The sequence below is a fragment of the Pholcus phalangioides genome, unplaced genomic scaffold, assembly GCF_987345545.1.
Source record: "Pholcus phalangioides strain wild (caught in Gottingen) unplaced genomic scaffold, Ppha-v1.0 ptg000030l_1, whole genome shotgun sequence".
Lineage (NCBI taxonomy): Eukaryota > Metazoa > Arthropoda > Arachnida > Araneae > Pholcidae > Pholcus > Pholcus phalangioides.
The window spans coordinates 5,642,502-5,661,449 of NW_028301620.1; the positions used below are offsets into that span (position 1 = coordinate 5,642,502).

The following is an 18,948-nucleotide window of genomic DNA, read 5'->3' on the forward strand; positions in this document are numbered from 1 at the left end:
TCTGTCAATGTCTAACTTATACATTCGAACCTAATAAATAATATTTTCATGCGAAAGTTTATTTTTTATAATTTTCCACTTGTCGTTTGCCACTACAATTACTGGATATTTAGAACCGGGCAAGCAACTCCCATAAGGGACGTTGCACAATGCGGTTCCTCTACGGCCGATCAAGTCTTAGAAGTGCATATAGAGAACAAGTCAATGACAGTAGATGTACGAAGCCTTTCTCGCTTGCCGCGGAGACTTACGTCCAAATAACCTCAGATGATGCCTGCCACAGATATGGGCGAAACGTCAGGAAGAAAATCTCCTAGATCATGGCCTAATAACCCGGAAACCATTTGCAAGTCATTTAATGCTGGCCATGAAAGCCTCAGACAATATTTCAACTAGATCAATGATGGACAAACTTGTTTAAGAGAAAGGCAAAAAACAAAAAAGAATTTTTTTTTATAAATTTTGTAAAGAAAGAACAGACATATTTAAACATTTCTTTATAATTAGAGAATTTTTATGCTTAAAAATTAAGTGGCGGATGTGTTACATACTTTGAAGACTGCCACAGTTTCATTGCAAATGAGAGAGAACGGTTTTAATAACTTTTTGCATATCTAATTTCATATGTGTTCCAATATTTTGCATATGCAAAAGTTTTTAAATCAATTTATATTCAAATTCTCTCAAATATATTTTTCATCACTAAACTAGACATTGGTATGCTAACTGCTAAACTGTGAGGCAGCAATTTAAATCATTTGAAAACTCACTCACAAGAATGAGAGCATTAAAGTATTAGCCTTATAGAAATTAAATACAAATTGCAGAATTACCTGAAATTATTTTCTTCTTCTGGGGTGATGAGAATAACCTATAAAGTTAAATGTTATACCGAAATAAGTCATATAAATCACATATTTTTTGTTCTATGCAGTAATACAGTAACATACAGATTAAATTTGATTTTATTGAAGAAATTTAAAACAGATAAGATAATGAATATCCAATTATTGCAAATAGAGTGATTTACGAATAACTTAGAGAAAAACTGAATTTTCTTATCATTGCTATGGCTAATGATTGACATTTATGAAAATAAGAAAGGCCACATATAGTCCTCAGCCGGTTGGGTTTTTTGTCGGGACAGTGGAAAAAAACCAAACAAAAATTGGCGAAAATTATTATTTTTAATCAAAAAATACCAAGCTTAGTTTTTAAATTACAAAGTATTCTTTTCTATATAAAAACTTAAAAAAACATGTGAAACTTATGTATGAAAACATATCTGAACAAAACATGCATCACACATACACATCCAGATATGTTACAAAAAGTTCATAAGTAAAAGACTTTATTATTGCTTATTCATAGAATTCAAAACAGATAAATCTAATTTTTTAATTCTATAGCCGGGATCAGACTATAAAAGTTTGATAAAAGTCCTTTTATAAAACTTGAAAAATACAACCATAAAACATGTCTGTTACATTCGTCCAATAAGCTTATTGGTTGTTTTTTTTTTTATGTTTGGTACAAGATCCTTTATCAAACTTTTATAGTGGAACCCCAGCCTATGAATTTTTGCCAGTGGCAAAAATGTTTGCTTCATCAAAATAAAATATGCATCACCAAAGATTTGCTAGAAAAAATTGATAAGTAAAATACTTTATGATTATTTATTTATAGAATTAAAAACGAATAAATCCTATTTTTTAATTCCACGAATTTTTGCCAGGTGGCAAAAATATTTGATTATTTATTAATAGAATTAAAAACAAATAAATCCAATATTTAAATCTATGAATATATATTGCCAGTGACAAAAATATTTGCTTTATCCAAATAAAATACATATCACCCAGAAAGCATTCTGAATTAAAAAAACTTATTATTTAATTATAAAGTTCAAGCCATAAATCCTAATTTTAAATTCTATTCTATTCATATTTGCCAGGTGGCAAAAAAAGGGGAAAAAAAGATTTATTTATTGAATTCAAAACATAAATATATTGTTAAATTTTATGAATTTTTGCCTGTGGCAAAATTTTTTGCTTTATCTCAATAAAATAAGCATCAATATTTGTTATAAAAAATTCCTATGTGAAAAACTATAATTATTTCAAAACAGAATAAGTTTGAAACAGATGAATCTAATTTTTTAATTCTATGAATTTTTGCCACTGGCAAAAATGTGGCAAAAACTATTTTTGCCAGGGTGGTTTTTACCATGTTTTTTTCCACAGTGGCAAAAATCAGCCAACTCTGGTCCTCGGTGATTGAACAAATATATTATGTTCGCCTCCAAAGGCATACATAGAATGCATCTCGGGGAAGAGGACACACTGGTAGATTGAAGAATGTGGAGGGGAGAAGGGCCTAGGAAATTCCTTTTATAGAAATTTTGAATTACTAATTTTGAAAAACAACTTTAAATTAACAGACAACTAATTGTGAAAAAAAAAATTAAATTAACAGACACTGACTTTAATAGCATATAAAAATATACAATGGTATTTAAACGTACAGTGGTTGTGTAACCTTTATGTGATTATGGGACATATGCCCTGTGACTTTCAGAAATTTTAAAAAGAAATTACCCAGTATGATTTTTTATAAGCAACTGCCCAGCAGCATTTAAAATGACCATTTGTTTTTCTGGGCTGCTAGACTTTAGATCTTGTTCTAATAGAGTGACACTGTTTGGCTCATTTTCATAGCACTCTGGTGAAGGTGTTTGCCGAGTCTTTTCAGAAAGATATCTGAAAAAAGTAAAATCAATATTTATTTATTTATTTATGCAATATTGTTGGCCCAAGGCCTATACAAGAGGAAATGGTAGATTACACATATGCTTTGAAACATTTGACAAGAAATCAGAGATCATGGGAGAGTTAACACTAGTAGAGGGAAGCTTGTTCCATTCAACTATGGTATTGAGAAGGAAACTGAATTTAAAACAATCTGTAGAGGCAACAATAGGTTTTAATTTCTTGGGGTCAAGTATATTGGAAACATAGGAAGGCTTAGTCAAAATACAGGACATATTGAAATTTAAATGACCATTACACTATAAAAGTTGGGTGAAAGATCTTTTACAAAACTTGATAAGACTTGTTTTGGTCATTATAAAATGGAATTATCTGGTCTGTATCTCTTATCCCACTTGTAGAGGTACTCACTTTTATTACTTTTTTAAAAAACCACATTTAAAAGACAAACCCAGGTAATCTGAACAGATCATTTGATCATTTTTGTCGCACCACTGTCATTTTCTACACACAAGGGCTAATTAGACTGGGACCTACAATTTATTGCTGATTCCGAATGGCAGTCTGTTTTTTTTAATTATACTTATCGAGAGGTTGGTGCGCTAACCCCAAGATGTGGGACTTCCTGCCGTCTTTCTCTGTGGTTGTGTCACCATTTCTGTTATACCCGTGTGAGGAAAGTTTCTGACAAGGACGACCGCACATGAAATTTGCAACACATCTAAACATCCTTCCGTACTTTAAGTATCTTACCAACCTGGGCTACTGTGCCCGTAATCTGAACAGGTCCCAGACCCAATTAGTTTGGATTAGCAGGGTTCCAGTGCACTTATTTGAAGTCTGCATGACATATCTAAAAGTCTGTTGGTTTACCATTAGAAGTAGCTGTCTGTGATCATGAAACATGTTTGTTTCTCCCATACTGTGTTGCATCATTAAAAAAATATTATTTTTTGGAAAAGGGCTCCAGTAATAAATTTGGGTATAAAGAACGATGTTGATGCTGTTGCGCCATCAGATGGTCAAAATAGCTATATGCTGGTAGGCTTTGTTCGTTGCTTTGAATTTTGTGTATAGTCAATTTTATTTGAATAATTATCTGCTGCTGTCTAAAGCATAATATTGTATGCTCTTCAATTTATCATTCTCATTTTGTGAAACTTTCATCTTTTCTCAAAAATGCATTCAACTTTGACACTCAAAAGATTCCAAGACTAAATTAGTATCCCTAATTTATTATTAACTTCACAAAACTTGCGTGAATAGATAGCTTGATCATTAAAGATCATTGATTAGCCCCATCATTTTCTAACATAACTCAGAAAAATAAATCAACTGAACTCGTAAAAATGAGCTAGAAAACTTCATTTTAAAAACTGAAGGATGATTATCTAAACTCGTCACATATTTTACAAAACAATCACATGCAACAAGATGATCTAGTTTATGTAAGAGAATATTGGCTTTCTAAGCCTGTTATAGGATTTAAGGTGCAAGTACTGAGCAAAATTATGACAATGTTTGCTTTCACAACTGGAAATTATTGTGAATATTATTTCATGGTTAAGTAACAAAAAATGTAAATTTTGTATTTATTTGCCAAAATCCGTAAATTTTACATCTATTTTGCAAAAATTTTGCATTTATCGCATCTTTGTTGTATAAATACAAAATCAATGTATCCCTATTCATCGGTAATGATAATATTTAATAATGAATTCAATTTATTCATTATAGTAATGAATATAGTAATGTTCATATTTTATTCATCATTATAGTAATGATTTTGCAGGATAAAATTCTGAAATTTTTTTTGCTTATAGTCTAATAAAATTCTAGATAGCAGAGATCTTGTTAGAACCAGTGAATAAAAATTTACAGAGAAAAGTCTTACTTGGATATTCTGTCATACAAACGAAGTCTCTCTTTTTTATCAGCACTCGGAAGAGAGTGCCACATTTCTTGAAAACTCATTTTTTTTTCTATTTTCTTTGTCAAATCACGGGATCTAAATAATGAAAAATAGAGAGAGAGAGCAACTTTTTATTAACAAAAGTGAAAAAAATGAGACTCAAACTGAAACTTACAAGTTTATAAAAATGAATGATACACAGGGTTATATCAGTTTTAGCTTTTAACCCCTTTGGCCTATACCAGTTTTGACCACTTCAAGTTGTCAAAACTCAAGCTTAATCAAGTTTTTTTTCCATTAATTCCTAAAAATTAGTTACACAAGACTGTCTTAATAACCCAATTTACTTGTGCACCAGTGGGAATGGAAGCATACTATAACCAATGACCATTCATTATTTGTTACTTATGTTGGGACAGATGTTAAAGAAGTTGGTCTTGGAGTTTAGTCAATTACTTAACCTGTGTAAACAGACCTAGTAGTCAGTACTAGTACTGAAATGTTGTTAATTGATTGTCTTCAAGAAAAGATTCACTTTTAACTTAAATAAAACTGAATTCACACCCGGGTTTTAAACTACAGTAATATTTTTTGCAAAATGCAAAAGAAAATCGTAGAATGCGAAAGAAGTAGTAGCCACTTTCGCAAAACTGCATACAGGAGGTATGAAACGAGTAGACATCTAACCATCAATCATTAGCATTGTAACATTTTGCTAAAGCTTTTCCACCAATTTCGCTTTTTTGCAAAAGGAATTTTTTTTATCCAGCTTAAACCCTGATTCACACCATAATAAAAAAATGTAAAAAAATCACAAGATAATAAATATAAATCAGGGTTGGCATGGTTTTGGGCATTAGTCAAAAGTAAAAACCAGATTGTTTACCATATTGTCCAAAACTGCCAACACTTCAGAAATTGGGGGGGAGGGAGATCTGGTGCCCCGGGGTGCTAGACTATTAAGGGTACAGCTTCGATATAAGGGACAGAGCCTGGGTCGCGTATGGTCTGACAGACTTTTAAAGGAGCAGAGTTTACTTCTCTTTCCCCCCCCCCCCGTTCAAAATAATGAGAAGAGGGGGGCCATCCCAAAAATGCATACTAGCTCCAGCAGAATAATTTTTTTCCCAGCAGCAGTCCTACCCCCCCACCCCAACTCCTAGATTCTACACAAATATAAAATGCACCTCCACCCACAGACAACTGATATAAGTTTAACACCTATTTCCTTGGGTATGCCTTAAGGCCTCTCACATAGGTTAAGTAATTTAGTAGTTAACTACATTTTAAGCAAATTCAGAGCATGTGAATGATGCATTTCAGTAGTTAAATAATCAAGTGATTTAGCGGTTAAGAAGAATAGAATTAAGTGTGACAGACCACATCACATTCCAGAGATCAAGAGAGAGTATCACAAGCAAACACAAGAGTTGAGAATATGAACAAAATCGTTTAATCTCAATTTAACAAAATTTACGGATTTGAATTTACAAATTGTAAATTTTGACAATACAAATTTTTGCCACATCTAATATTTGAAGAATAGTTTATCCAAGCTATGGTCCGGAAATCCGCCGAGATCGTCAGAATGAAGCTGACTGTTCCTTTCCATCCTCTTTGACCTTATGTACAGAAGCGGCAACCATGGCCCCCACATACTGAAGCAGGGCCCCTAGGCTGGGATCTTATACAGGCCCCCCGACCAGACTTTCACGGGACCCCTTTATGATGAATTTATAGCATGAAAAACAAAAAAAAAAAAGATTAAAATCACCCTGGCCCCAGGGCTGGAACCTTGTCAGCCCACCCCTTGTGGGGCCCATGACGGCAACAATGGCAAAAGTAGAGCTAGCCCACAGCTCGAAGATGCTGACTCACCAAGTGGAGATCAACCTGACAAGTGATTAGGCGGTGAGTTGAAAGAATGCAAGCAAACAATGTGACAATCTCATCACTACTTTATATACCAGCGGTCACTGAAGAGGTGGCCAATCATTGTTGAACACATGTAGAACTTGTATATCTTCGGGATTCTTTTCTTTATGATGCATCAACAGCAACCACAATACCGTGTGTCAATCCAATGTAAACAACTCGTTGGGCATCTCTGGATATGACACTGCAATCAACGACCTTGGACTGATGCTGGATGAGTGGTGATATCACGATGATCATTGTTGTTGCATCATGATCATTTATCACGATGAGAAAAGTAAATTATTATAAATATTTTAAAATTATAAGCACTTATTATTAATGGGGGTGGTCCTTTTCTGATCCGAAACTGGTCTGTACCAGTCTTTTATTTCTTTTACGTAGGCATTATGCACACGGCCTTGTATCATCCAATGATCATTCACTACTTGTTGCTTCACGGTGGGACAGATCTTAAAGTATTTGTACATGCAGTCTTAAAACTTATTTAACTACTAATTACTTGACCTGCATAAATAGTCCTTTCTGTGCGATGAAATGATAAAATAAAAATGCTGGCACAGTTGAAAAAATTGACAAAGGCTGTGAGGGAACTATCATAAACATAGCACTTAGTCAACATACAAAAATTTACTGAAAAATTTTAAATAATTAAAAAATTTAAGAGTGCACAGTGCCACCGTTGATGAATTTTTGTTGTTTACTCAAAACACAAATATTTGCCTAAAAACCTCAAATAATAAAAATGTTTCAAAGTGCAGTTTCATCTTCCCCATGGGGGAAGTTGACAAAGCTAGCCCTGGGATCCCCACCCACCGTCATTTTTTTTCCTTTTTTACATTAATAGTTAAATAAGAAATGGAGGCTCGCAGTGAAAAATCCTGATCTGAGAACTAAGCAAAGATCTTGGCGTAAGGGTCCGGCAGTCAGTGTATATAACCATATTATACCATCATATTTCATCTTGTGTATGAATCAAAAATTATAGAATCAATAGCAATAAAGGGTCGAAAAATGCGATTTATTATACATATTCAAAACATTTTGCGTGTTATGAGAATACTCACGTTGTAAACAAAACGCAATCTGTCATCTGCGCGGGATTTAAATGAATCAATTCATGCTGTCACTCGCTATTATGCGAACTTTCATTGATTGAAATAATGGAAGTATATTTGTTGGCGCCAATTCAGCCCATTTCCACTCAGAGAAAACAAAAAAAATTATAATATTCGTATTCGTCTATTTCTGGTTATATTAAAATAATGATAAAATCAATGTAAATGAACTTTTGAAGAATACAATAATTTTTGAATTGTAAATAATTTATTTAAACTCATCATTATCGAAAAAAATAATCATTGAAAATTTTTTAAGACCATATTTAAAAAAAGGACATTTCATTGATACTCAACTTACGTTTGAAAAAAATGCACAATTTTAAAATTTCACAGTAACCTTTAATAAAATTTTTCACAGAATGAGCCTTTTCACTAAAATAATAAGTAAACCGAACACTTATGGAAAAAAAAAATTCTGTCCTGGAAAATATGGTCATAAAAATAAATAGTTTTGTCAACAACAACTACAACGACTTGTGTTGTAATGGGTTTTTGTTTTTGTTATTTATTAATCATATCTATCAAAAATTCAAGATGGAGTCCGGCTCTTGAGCTTCCTGGGGCTGGGCTCTCGTAATTTTTCGGTTCCGTTCGTCCCCGATTTAATTCGTTTCGATTCCGTTCATGTTTACGTGAGAATTATTTATTTTTGTCATTTGATTTGCGTGGTGATTTTGATTAGATTAATAATGGCGGAGAAAGTTACCTTAGCGGACGCTCTGTCAAACGTCGATGTATTGGATGAACTTCCGTTACCTGATCAACAACCGTGCATCGAAGCGCAGCCATGCAGCATCGTCTACCACGCCAATTTTGACACGAACTTCGAGGATCGCAATGCCTTCGTGACTGGCGTCGCCAAATACATCGAGGAAGCGACGGTCCACTCGGAACTCAACGAGATGCTGGTCGAAGGCGAAGAGCACGCCGTGATGCTGTTCACCTGGAGGTGCTGTTCGAGGGCTATTCCTCAGCCGAAATCCAATGAGCAACCGAATCGAGTTGACATATACGAAAAGACGGTGGAGGTGTTGGCGCCGGAGGTTAACAAACTTCTTAATTTCATGTATTTCCAACGGAGGGCCATCGAGAGGTTCAGCGCAGAAGTCAAGAGGCTTTGTCATGCGGAGAAGAGGAAAGATTTTGTGTCGGAGGCTTATCTGCTGACTCTAGGGAAGTTCATCAACATGTTCGCTGTATTGGATGAGTTGAAGAATATGAAATCCAGTGTGAAGAACGATTACGCTACTTATAGACGTGCCGCCCAGTTCCTTAAAGTCATGGCAGATTCCCAAGCTTTGCAAGAGTCGCAGAATCTATCTATGTTCTTAGCTACGCAGAATAAGATTAGGGATACCCTCAAGGAAGCTCTCGAGAAGATCCCTGGGTACGAAGAACTCTTGGCTGATGTGGTGAATATAGGTGTCCAAATGTATGAAGCGAAAATGTACATGCTCCCTAGCGAGAAGCACATGTTGGTGAAGGTCATGGGTTTTGGCCTGTTTCTGATTGACGGCGACATATGCAATATCAACCGAATGGATCAGAAGAAAAGAATCAACATCGCAAAAATCGATAAAGTGTTCAAACAGCTAGAGATGGTGCCACTCTTTGGCGACATGCAAGTTGCTCCTTTCAACTATATAAAACGTAGTCCGCATTATGATCAGTCCAGGTGGCCTTTGGCAAGTTCTTCATCGCCCAGCCCTCAGTCTGATTTGCTTCAGTATTTACCCACAATAAGGGATGAGTACGTTCGCTACATCAGTGAACTGGCTCGTCATAACAATGAAGTTACTACTACGGTGAAAGAAACACCAAGAACAGATAACGAGAACAAGGAACTCACTGAGTTAGCTCTCAGAGGCTTACAGCTATTATCCGATTGGAGCACTCATGTCACCGAGTTGTATTCATGGAAACTGATGCATCCGACTGACCATCATCAGAATAAAGAATGTCCTCAGCAGGCGGAAGAGTATGAGAGAGCTACAAGGTATAATTACAGTGATGAGGAGAAATTCGGATTAATAGAGGTGATAGCAATGATTAAAGGATTACAGGTTTTGATGAGTCGCATGGAGACTGTTTTCACAGACGCCATACGAAGACATGTATACTCTGAACTCCAAGAGTTCGTCCAGATTCAATTGCGGGAGCCTCTGAGGAAAGCTGTGAAGAGCAAGAAAGATCTCATACGGAGCATTATTATGTCTGTCCGCGAGACCTGCGCTGACTGGATGCGGGGAACCGAACCGCTCGAAGATCCAGCTTTAAAAGGGAAAAAAGATCCGGAGAATGGGTTTGATTTGAAAGTTCCTCGCAGAAATGTTGGACCTTCCAGTACCCAGTTGTATATGGTGCGAACGATGCTGGAGTCCCTCGTAGCTGAAAAGAGTGGCGGCAAAAGAACCTTGAGGAAAGACATAGATGGTCCAAGCTTGATGGCAATTGATGCTTTTCACAAAGCGTCGTTCTACTGGAATTATCTGCTGAACTTTAGCCAGACACTTCAAGAATGCTGTGACCTTTCACAGCTGTGGTACAGGGAATTCTATTTGGAAATGACTATGGGTAAGCGCATTCAATTTCCCATCGAGATGTCTCTGCCTTGGATTCTGACTGATCACATCCTCAAAACCAAGGATTCGTCCATGATGGAATGTGTTTTGTATCCACTGGATCTGTATAACGACAGCGCGTATTATGCATTGACAAGGTTCAAGAAGCAGTTTCTATATGACGAAGTTGAAGCGGAGGTCAATCTGTGTTTCGATCAGTTCGTGTATAAGTTGAGCGATCAGGTTTTTGCTTACTACAAACAATTGGCTGGCAGCATACTCTTGGACAAACGTTTTAGAGCTGAGTGCGCCTCATATGGGACATGCTTCAACTACCCACCAGCCAATAGATATGAAACACTCTTGAAACAGAGGCATGTGCAACTTCTCGGGCGTTCAATAGATCTGAATCGTTTGGTTGCTCAACGTGTCAATGCTGCCCTGCAGAAGTCATTGGATTTAGCGATCAGTAGATTCGAAGCTGGTGATTTGACAGGGGTCGTGGAACTCCAAGGTCTTATTGGTGTTAACAAACTAGCACATAAATTGTTGAGCAAGTACATAACATTAGATGATTTTGATGCTATGTTCAGAGAGGCAAATCATAATGTTCTCGCACCTTACGGGCGTATCTGCCTCCATGTTTTCTGGGAACTGAATTTTGATTTTCTTCCTAATTATTGTTATAATGCAGCTACCAATCGGTTCGTAAAGGTCAAAGACATCACATTTACACAGCCAGTTGCCAGAGATAAGCCGCCCGCTGCCCATCCTCATTATTTCTGGGGAACAAAAGCACTGAATGTGGCAAATAGTAGCATATATGGCATGTACAGTGGGTTTGTTGGTGCGCCACATTTCAGTGCGATTTGCTGTCTTCTCGGATATCAAGGAATTGCTGTTGTCATGGAGGAGCTGTTGAAAATCGTGAAAAGCCTCATCCAAGGAACTCTCTTGCAATACACCACAACATTGATGAATGTCATGCCGAAACTCTGCAAGCTTCCATTGTACGAATACGGGTCCCCCGGGGTTCTGCATTATTACCAAGCGCAGCTGACCGATGTTGTTCAGTATTCTGATGTGAAAACTGAAATGTTTCAATGTTTCAGAGAAGTCGGTAATGCTATCCTGTTTTGCTTGTTAATAGAGCAGAGCCTGTCCCAAGAAGAAGTTTGCGATTTGTTGCAAGCCACTCCATTTCAAAATATTCTGCCCCGTCCCTACTGCAAAGATGGGGAGAAGCCAGAGACAAAATTGAAGAGACTCGAAGCCAAATATGCCCCACTGCAAGTTGTGCAGAATGTCGAACGCTTAGGTACTGGCAAACAAGCAGCCATCGCAAGAGAGGGTGACCTTTTAACTAAAGAGAGACTTTGTTGTGGGTTGTCCATATTCCAGATTATCCTGGCTCGGATAAAATCGTTTTTAGATGACCCGCTTTGGAGCGGCACACCCCCGATAAATGGTGTCATGAACGTTGACGAGTGCAATGAATTTCATCGATTGTGGAGTGCCCTGCAGTTTGTTTATTGCATACCCGTGGGTGAAAACGAATTCACGGTTGAACAGCTGTTTGGTGAGGGACTGAACTGGGCAGGATGTGCAATGATTGTGTTGTTGGGGCAGCAGAGAAGGTTCGAAGCTCTTGATTTTTGCTATCACATCTTACGAGTGCAGCGAATAGATTGCAAGGATGAGGTCGTGAAAGGAATTCCACTGAAAAGAATGGTGGACAGAATAAGAAGATTCCAAGTTCTAAACAGCCAGATATTTGCAGTATTGAACAATTATCTGAAATCCAGCGATTCCGATAACTTGCCAGTGGAGCATGTGCGTTGTTTCCAGCCACCGGTGCATCAGTCTATTGCTGCATCAGCCGGTCCTCTTGGCACTACGACTATTTACATGAGACCTGACGGGATGGCAAAGTAAACAATGCACAACAAGAGAGTACAAATTGAATAAATGGGAAATAAGATATTTGTAAGTGCTTGTAGGAATTGTATAACTATATATATATATATATATTAAGAATTTAATCATCTGTGCAGTTTACCGTTTCTTAGTAATACTCCATGATTTCAGTTCCATGTGTAGAATAAGATACATCGTCTCCATCATGCCAGAAGCATGAATGTGCAAATTTTCAAAACATGAGAAATGATTTAAATGTTTACTCTATGAGTGTTATTTCCCCTAAAATGCTTTGTAACCTCAATCCAATAGGAGTTAAACATTTGAGTGTTCCTGACAATACAAAAAAGATCCAACCAGCTGATGAACCCAAAAAAGTGAAAATTTGCACATTCGTGCTTCTGGCATGTGAGGAAAGATATGTATTACTTTACGTTTATCATTTCTATAGTAGAAAACTTAATATCTTTCATTTCAGTAAGTTGTCTATCAGTTTTTTAAAAATGTTTTTCTACTGTTAATGTGTGCATATTTTTGTGTAAAAGTTATAAAGTCAATGATAATGTCATGTTGTGTAGTGCATGGGTGCAGCAATTCCAGTGTGCAAATGAATTTTAAAATTATTCTTTGAAGTATGAGGCATGAAATCTAATGCAAGAGTCTAAAAGGTATCCAATGTACTGCCTTGCGATCGAGGCACAGAGATATTTTAAAATTTCCAAGGGTGCTGTACGAAACTAAAAAAAAATTGAGAATTCCTTATCTGATGTAATACAGTTGGACCTGTTTATAAGGAAGTCAGAAAAAACAGTGTTATATTTATACCGGCTTGAAAAATTATGCGTTTAAGTAAAGTGAAATATAATTTAAATGCATGATACACACTTAATAATTTCAGTGTTCTTAGAATAAGTAAATAAAATGCTTCTGAAAAGAGAACTAAAAAAATTTAATTGAAATTTTTATGTAATTGAATATGTCAAAAAAATTGTCAACTGTCTTTTTCCCTCTTTGATATCTGAATATTCAACATTTTGCATTAAAATCATTTTTGCCTAATAAGCATGCAAAATAGTGGTGCCTTCTCCAAGGGTCCGGTGAGCGAAACATTTTTCTTCCATTTTTTTCGAATCATTTAAAAAATGATATCACACCAGTATGAACTTCTTTTCCAAATTTATTCTTGTGGATTTTCTGTTCATCACCCAAACATTTTCTTTTCAATTCCTCCTCTGCGAAATCATAGATAGCAAACTTCTATACATTTTAAATTTCTTTCATATCCCACTTTTCTTTCCCATTTGTTTTTCAACCAACTATATCAAGCCTTTTTAAAGATGTTAAGTAATGGGGTTTTTTGGCCCATCAGCTTTCCCACTGTTTGAAGATTAGATTCTTGCTGATAAATTGCCTCATATTTTATTCCTGATAAGGTTCTCGGCAAGAAAAATAGGATTTATATATACATTAGGGTGGGTCACCGTTCCATGTAAATTTTTTTTTTTTTAAATTTCTATCCGGCACAGCATGAAAAGGGTGCCAAATGATACCTATAGCTCACATATAAATTTTTTTTAAGAATGGGTTATCATCATCTGCCTCCGGATTGACTTTGAAGAATGCATATTTTGAAAAAAAAAAAACTTTTTTGATGATTTGTCAAAGTAAGGTTTTAAAATAAATTTTCAATGTGCGTCTATAAAACAAATCGCATGAGTAATATTTATTTATTACAAGAAGAAGCAGGCCCGTCATTTAGGGCCTCTCCCCTGGCTTTTGAAAATACACTGCAAATGGTGTATATATATATACAAATATATATATATGCACACCTTTAGTACATGCTCTTTGACGACGCCCCCCCCCCCCCCCAGCAAAAGTTGAAATGAAGGTCCTGAGAAAAAGGTTAAAAAGTGGCATTTATATTATTATCATATTTCAAATAGCGCAAAAATCCTTACTACTGAATTTTGACAAAGCATTTCGAGACACTAACCTAAACAGCGACCCGATCCATATTCCAAAGAATTTCTAACCAATAGGTCACAGCCGAGGTAAAAGAGAGTATGGCAGTGGATCAGAGCTATTCTGCTTCTGCCAGTCAATGAGATTGATGTAAGATGATACATCAAATTTTACAGTAGGAAGTTGAAACAGTCGGAGTCTATTTTTCTGAATGCGGCGGGCTGCTGGTTCACGGATGTGCTGTTCGGAGTCGGTCAGCATTGCGATCAAGAATTTTCAGAGTGTGCGAAGTACGGGATATATTTTGCCTTTCAGTTCTGCGGGCAAATACCTAGTTGCAGCGATGAGCTTGAACAGGTGCTGTGTTTCATCATCTTTACAGGAAGGGTGAGTTTTCATAGCAAACCAAGTTGGAGCGTAAAACTTGACAACATACGTTGCTAGAATTATTAAATTTTCAGGAGGAGATTCCATCAAAACATACAAATGCAGAATTCAATTAGCACGAGTTAGCTATAGGGCATGAGACATTTTGCCTGACGATTTGTTGATAATTTTTCTGCACATGATGGCTAATTAGACTGGGACCTACAATTTATTGCAGATTCCGAATGGCAGGCATGTTTTTTTATACTCATCGAGGGTTAACTCCTCGATGGAGGACTCCCTGCGGTAGCAATCTTTTTCTGTGGTCTTGTCACTATTTTTGCTGTACTTGTGTCAGGAAAGTTTTCTGACGAACCGGGTATCAAACTCGTGACACCCCTAAACATTCTTTGATTTTTAGGCGAGTATCTTATCGACCTGGGCTACCGCCCCCCCTGGCGATTTGTTTGCTAAATCCTTAGGCCTTTTGAAACTGCTGAGACAATTCTGTACAAATATGTTTGGTCTGTGCTAATATTTTAAATAGAAAACTTGGGTAATTCTGTTGAAATAACTAGAAACAAAATACTGGGTTTTTTCATATCTTTGCCGATAACTCCCTGAAAATGTTTTGGGTCCCGATGTGCTGACGTCAATATGTAGAAACACGTGTCGGAAGGGTAATTCGTTCATCCACCACAATGGCTTATCTAACCTTTTTTTCAAGCAGATGTATGACACCTCCATATTTACCAACGTTCACATTAGTTCCACGTCACACTCAACTGCCACTAGACTCCATAGATATTTATGATTCCAAGATATCGAAAATTGCTTGTTCTATGCATTCAGATGTGCCAGAAGCTGGTGTGCTTCAACAATGGTTCCCCCCATTATCTGTGGAATATATTCTCTTCAAGAATGCTCTGTCTATACATTTTTCTGATATATATAATTAAAGTTTTATCCTTCCGTCTGTCGAAATATAAAGCAGTTATTTGTAGAATTTTGGTTGGTTGATTAGGAAGCTTTTTTTTCTCTCTTTGACAGGTACATTTTGTATTTGGGGCAAATGCACTCTTCGATGTTCTTACACTGGCAGGATGAAATAAATGTCAATCAATAATTTACAGCGAATTGCTTCTTCTGTATTTTAGGGTGTGATTTTAAAAGATTTTTGTATTTCATACACGATGGGCATTTAACATCGCTTTCACTCGTTTATGTTGGATAGAAGAAATAGACGCTGTAGATCATATTTCTTTAATTTTTGCTCCGACAATGTCCTCTAGTTCTTTATACGTGGGCTCTTTCAGTTCATTATCACGTTTTATCTTATGACAGTTCCACTCATAGAACTTCATAACTAGGTTGGTAATATATTGCAATTTAATGTCACTTGAATCACGAAATAACAGACATTTCCACTTTGAACGAGTATGATCCATGATGAAAATGGCACAAGCGAGCTCAACACAACCTCGCCTTATTTCAGCCGAAGTTATACTGAGTAACATGGGCGTCGCATGAGCACGTGTAAGGTCTTCCTAGACTCTCCCCATCCCTCACAACTATATGACGAATTGTCTGTTTGTAGAAAGTAACGTAATTGGTTGAAAATTTAACTGAAACCTACCTTGAAAAAATCAATATCAATCCGGAGGCAGTTACACTAATCAGAATGTAAAAAAAAAAATCACGTTATTTTGAGACCATTTAGTGTTTTTTATCGCTGTGCCTCTTGAAAAATGTGAATACAATTTTTTTTGACCCACCCTAATATACATATAACTAGAAAAGGAGAAAAAAAGTACAAAAAGGATTTTACAGTACTCAAAAACTCCCAACAAGAATGTCTTTCAAGGAAAGAAATGGATCATTATCAGTTGTACCTTCACATTATAGAAAAGTAAATTTACTGATAAGATTTAGATGAGATTCCTGAAAATTCACAGAACATGGAAAAACCGTATGTGAAAATTAGTAATATCTGTTCATTATAAGCGGGTCTGACTGTAATATCTGTTGATTAAAGAGCCGTTACATTTGTACTACTTATCTAATAAGCTGTGGCTAGGATGCAGGCCTATTTGTAAAAGGCTCAATCTGCTGCAGTACAATGTTCTGGTCACCATTATTGTAGCTGATGATTTGATGCTAAGTGAGAAATGTTTAACAATCACAGCTAACCTTCAGCATCAGTTATGAATAACTGACTTGTTGCTGGTTCATTATTTCTTTTCTTTCCACCTCTGTAAGAGGTAGCTGGCTGCAAATCATTGCAGGATGATCTGCCAGGACTGTGATCGTTGTTTTGGTCGGTTGTTTCTTTCTAACAACCTTAGATTGATTCCCGCAGTGCATGAATGCCATTTGTGAAACATATTCCAAAGATTGGCCTTTCATTAAGGTTTCTCAAATCAGCTGTTTTACCCTTGATGCAACTGGATATCATTCTAGCTGCCTCCACTGTAATGAATTATGCACCAAACATGCGGCATAGCCATTTCCAGATGGGCTTGTTGCTGCAAGTAGAAGAGGTGGTGATACTGTGATAGCTTTTAGGAGTACTCAAATTTGTGACAATGACAGTGAAAAGCCATCTACACTGATTAAAAGAGATGATTAATTTAGGTAGCATTGGTATTTTCTATTCATATTTGTACAACCACAAAAGAAATCAAGCAAAATTTGACCGCAAGCTGAAGTGTGTGCATCCATGTTGTAGAATCTATATATAGGCCTGTAATGTATTTTCATTTCATTCCTATAGGCTTGAAGTCTGCATAAAGATGGCTACACACGTAACTAAGTTTGACAAGCATGAATTTTTTTTTTTAATACCAGAGCATGAACAACTTCTCAACCACAAGACACAGGCACTAGTATATTTGGAGCTAATGGCAATGATGTGTTCTCGCTTTGGCTACATTTACCCTTGTGTGAAGAAGATGAATGATAATAAAAAATACTCTTTAATGGCTTGCTGAAGTGTGAAAACGTACACACTTCCCATTTGCCTGCACAATCCAAATTCATTCTGATTGTACAATCAAAACGGTTGTGCGAAATTCTTGTACAGGCAGTTAATCAATCATGTTTGTACAAAAAGATTGAACATGCATGCTTGTCAAGCTGGCAGTTAACGTGTAGCCACCTCAACGAAACCAAATAGTTTAGGCATATTAAACGAACAAATTTGTTTCTGTTGCTTTTTCCAAGTGTATATTATACATATTGTTCTACAATATTGATGAAATAAAATCGTTTTCTTGATGTCTTGTGACAATTTTCGACTGAGCCAGTAATTTGAGACAAATAACATCGGAATGTATTCTTCAGATCTGATAAAATAGTCTGTGAGAGATGGAACATTACCAAAAGCATTCCTGCAATCCTAATTTCTTTGTATCAGAACTTGGAAGATATTTTATAAAAAATTATCGGATGACCCCCCCCCCCCCAAGTGTTTTTCCAGAATTTTATAACAAATACATGCTATGCCAGCAATAAAATTGACAATTTGAGGTTTTCCTTGACCCATATGAATTCTGTGCAGTGTATTCAAGGCGGAATAAGATAATACAGTTTGACATATCAAAGGTGCTTTGAGTTTTTGCATGACTAATCTTTCCTTGTGTGTTGGCAAGTCTGTTGAAGTCGTTTGATAAACCTTTGAATAATGCAACCAATAAGCGTATTGGTTATTTTCAAGTTGTATAAAATAATTTTGATCAAACTTTTATAGTGTAATCCCGGGCCTCAAACACCCAGTGAGGTTCAAATCACATTCTTGCACCCTCTCTGAATATGAATTATTCATTCCACATAATTATTGTAAAAAATTTTCCACTTCACATCCCCTGTTAAGAACCAGTTTTAATGATTTTTTCAGTTGGTAAATCTGGTAATCCCATGTGTGATTAAACTTAAATACGTTTGGTTAATAGAGTAAAATTTGACCTTTTCATAAAAAATTAGACGAATGAAGCAGTTTGGCACCCTTGAATTTAAGACTGTCAGGGAGTGGTCAATCAAATGTACAGTAAAACCCCTCTTAAGGGTCACCCCTCTCTCTTTTTTCACAGCCAAATAATATTTTCCCTTGTATAATGAAAGTATGTATTTAAAAATCCCTGATTAACAGAAATCTTTTTATCCCATCAGCATCCGCAAAAGTGAGGTCTTACTGTATTGTGTAAATTTTTCTGAAAAACTCATCTTGTTGTTTCTTTGAAAATAATTATGTCACATGAACCCTGGGGGGGGGGGGGGGGGGGAGCTAAGTGAAAAGTTGGAATTCCAAAATTATATCATAATTATATGCACATTAGTCTTGATAATCTGAGGTAAATGGAACAAAGGACCATTTCAGATTTTACTGAAAACTCAGGTTATCCAAA

At 36.1% G+C, this 18,948-nt stretch overlaps 2 protein-coding genes across 3 annotated transcripts in view; one reads left to right on the forward strand and one right to left on the reverse strand.

Annotated features, from left to right (window-relative positions):
• LOC149067475 (uncharacterized) overlaps positions 1–7,805 on the reverse strand; it is a 103,459-nt gene extending 95,654 nt beyond the window's left edge. Inside the window, exons 1-4 of one of the 2 annotated variants that reach the window (XM_089252587.1) lie at positions 7,683–7,805; positions 4,663–4,776; positions 2,598–2,759; positions 834–871 (exon numbers count right to left, since the gene is read on the reverse strand). In XM_089252587.1, coding sequence (XP_089108713.1) covers positions 834–871; positions 2,598–2,759; positions 4,663–4,776; positions 7,683–7,708 — 340 coding nt within the window. In that variant the 5' untranslated portion in view covers positions 7,709–7,805. The remainder of the gene's footprint in view (positions 1–833; positions 872–2,597; positions 2,760–4,662; positions 4,777–7,682) is intronic. The other variant, XM_089252588.1, reaches the window with a different exon arrangement.
• Positions 7,806–8,264: 459 nt separating this feature from the next.
• On the forward strand, positions 8,265–17,821 carry Cyfip (Cytoplasmic FMR1-interacting protein Sra-1). The gene has a single exon (XM_089252585.1). It carries the CDS (start codon positions 8,426–8,428, stop codon positions 12,230–12,232), a length of 3,807 nt encoding a protein of 1,268 aa, XP_089108711.1. The 5' UTR covers positions 8,265–8,425; the 3' UTR covers positions 12,233–17,821.
• Positions 17,822–18,948: the final 1,127 nt, after the last annotated feature.

Bases quoted from the DNA above. Each gene is read 5' to 3' on its own strand.
- Cyfip (XM_089252585.1), top strand. From the start codon at position 8,426: ATGGCGGAGAAAGTTACCTTAGCGGACGCTCTGTCAAACGTCGATGTA.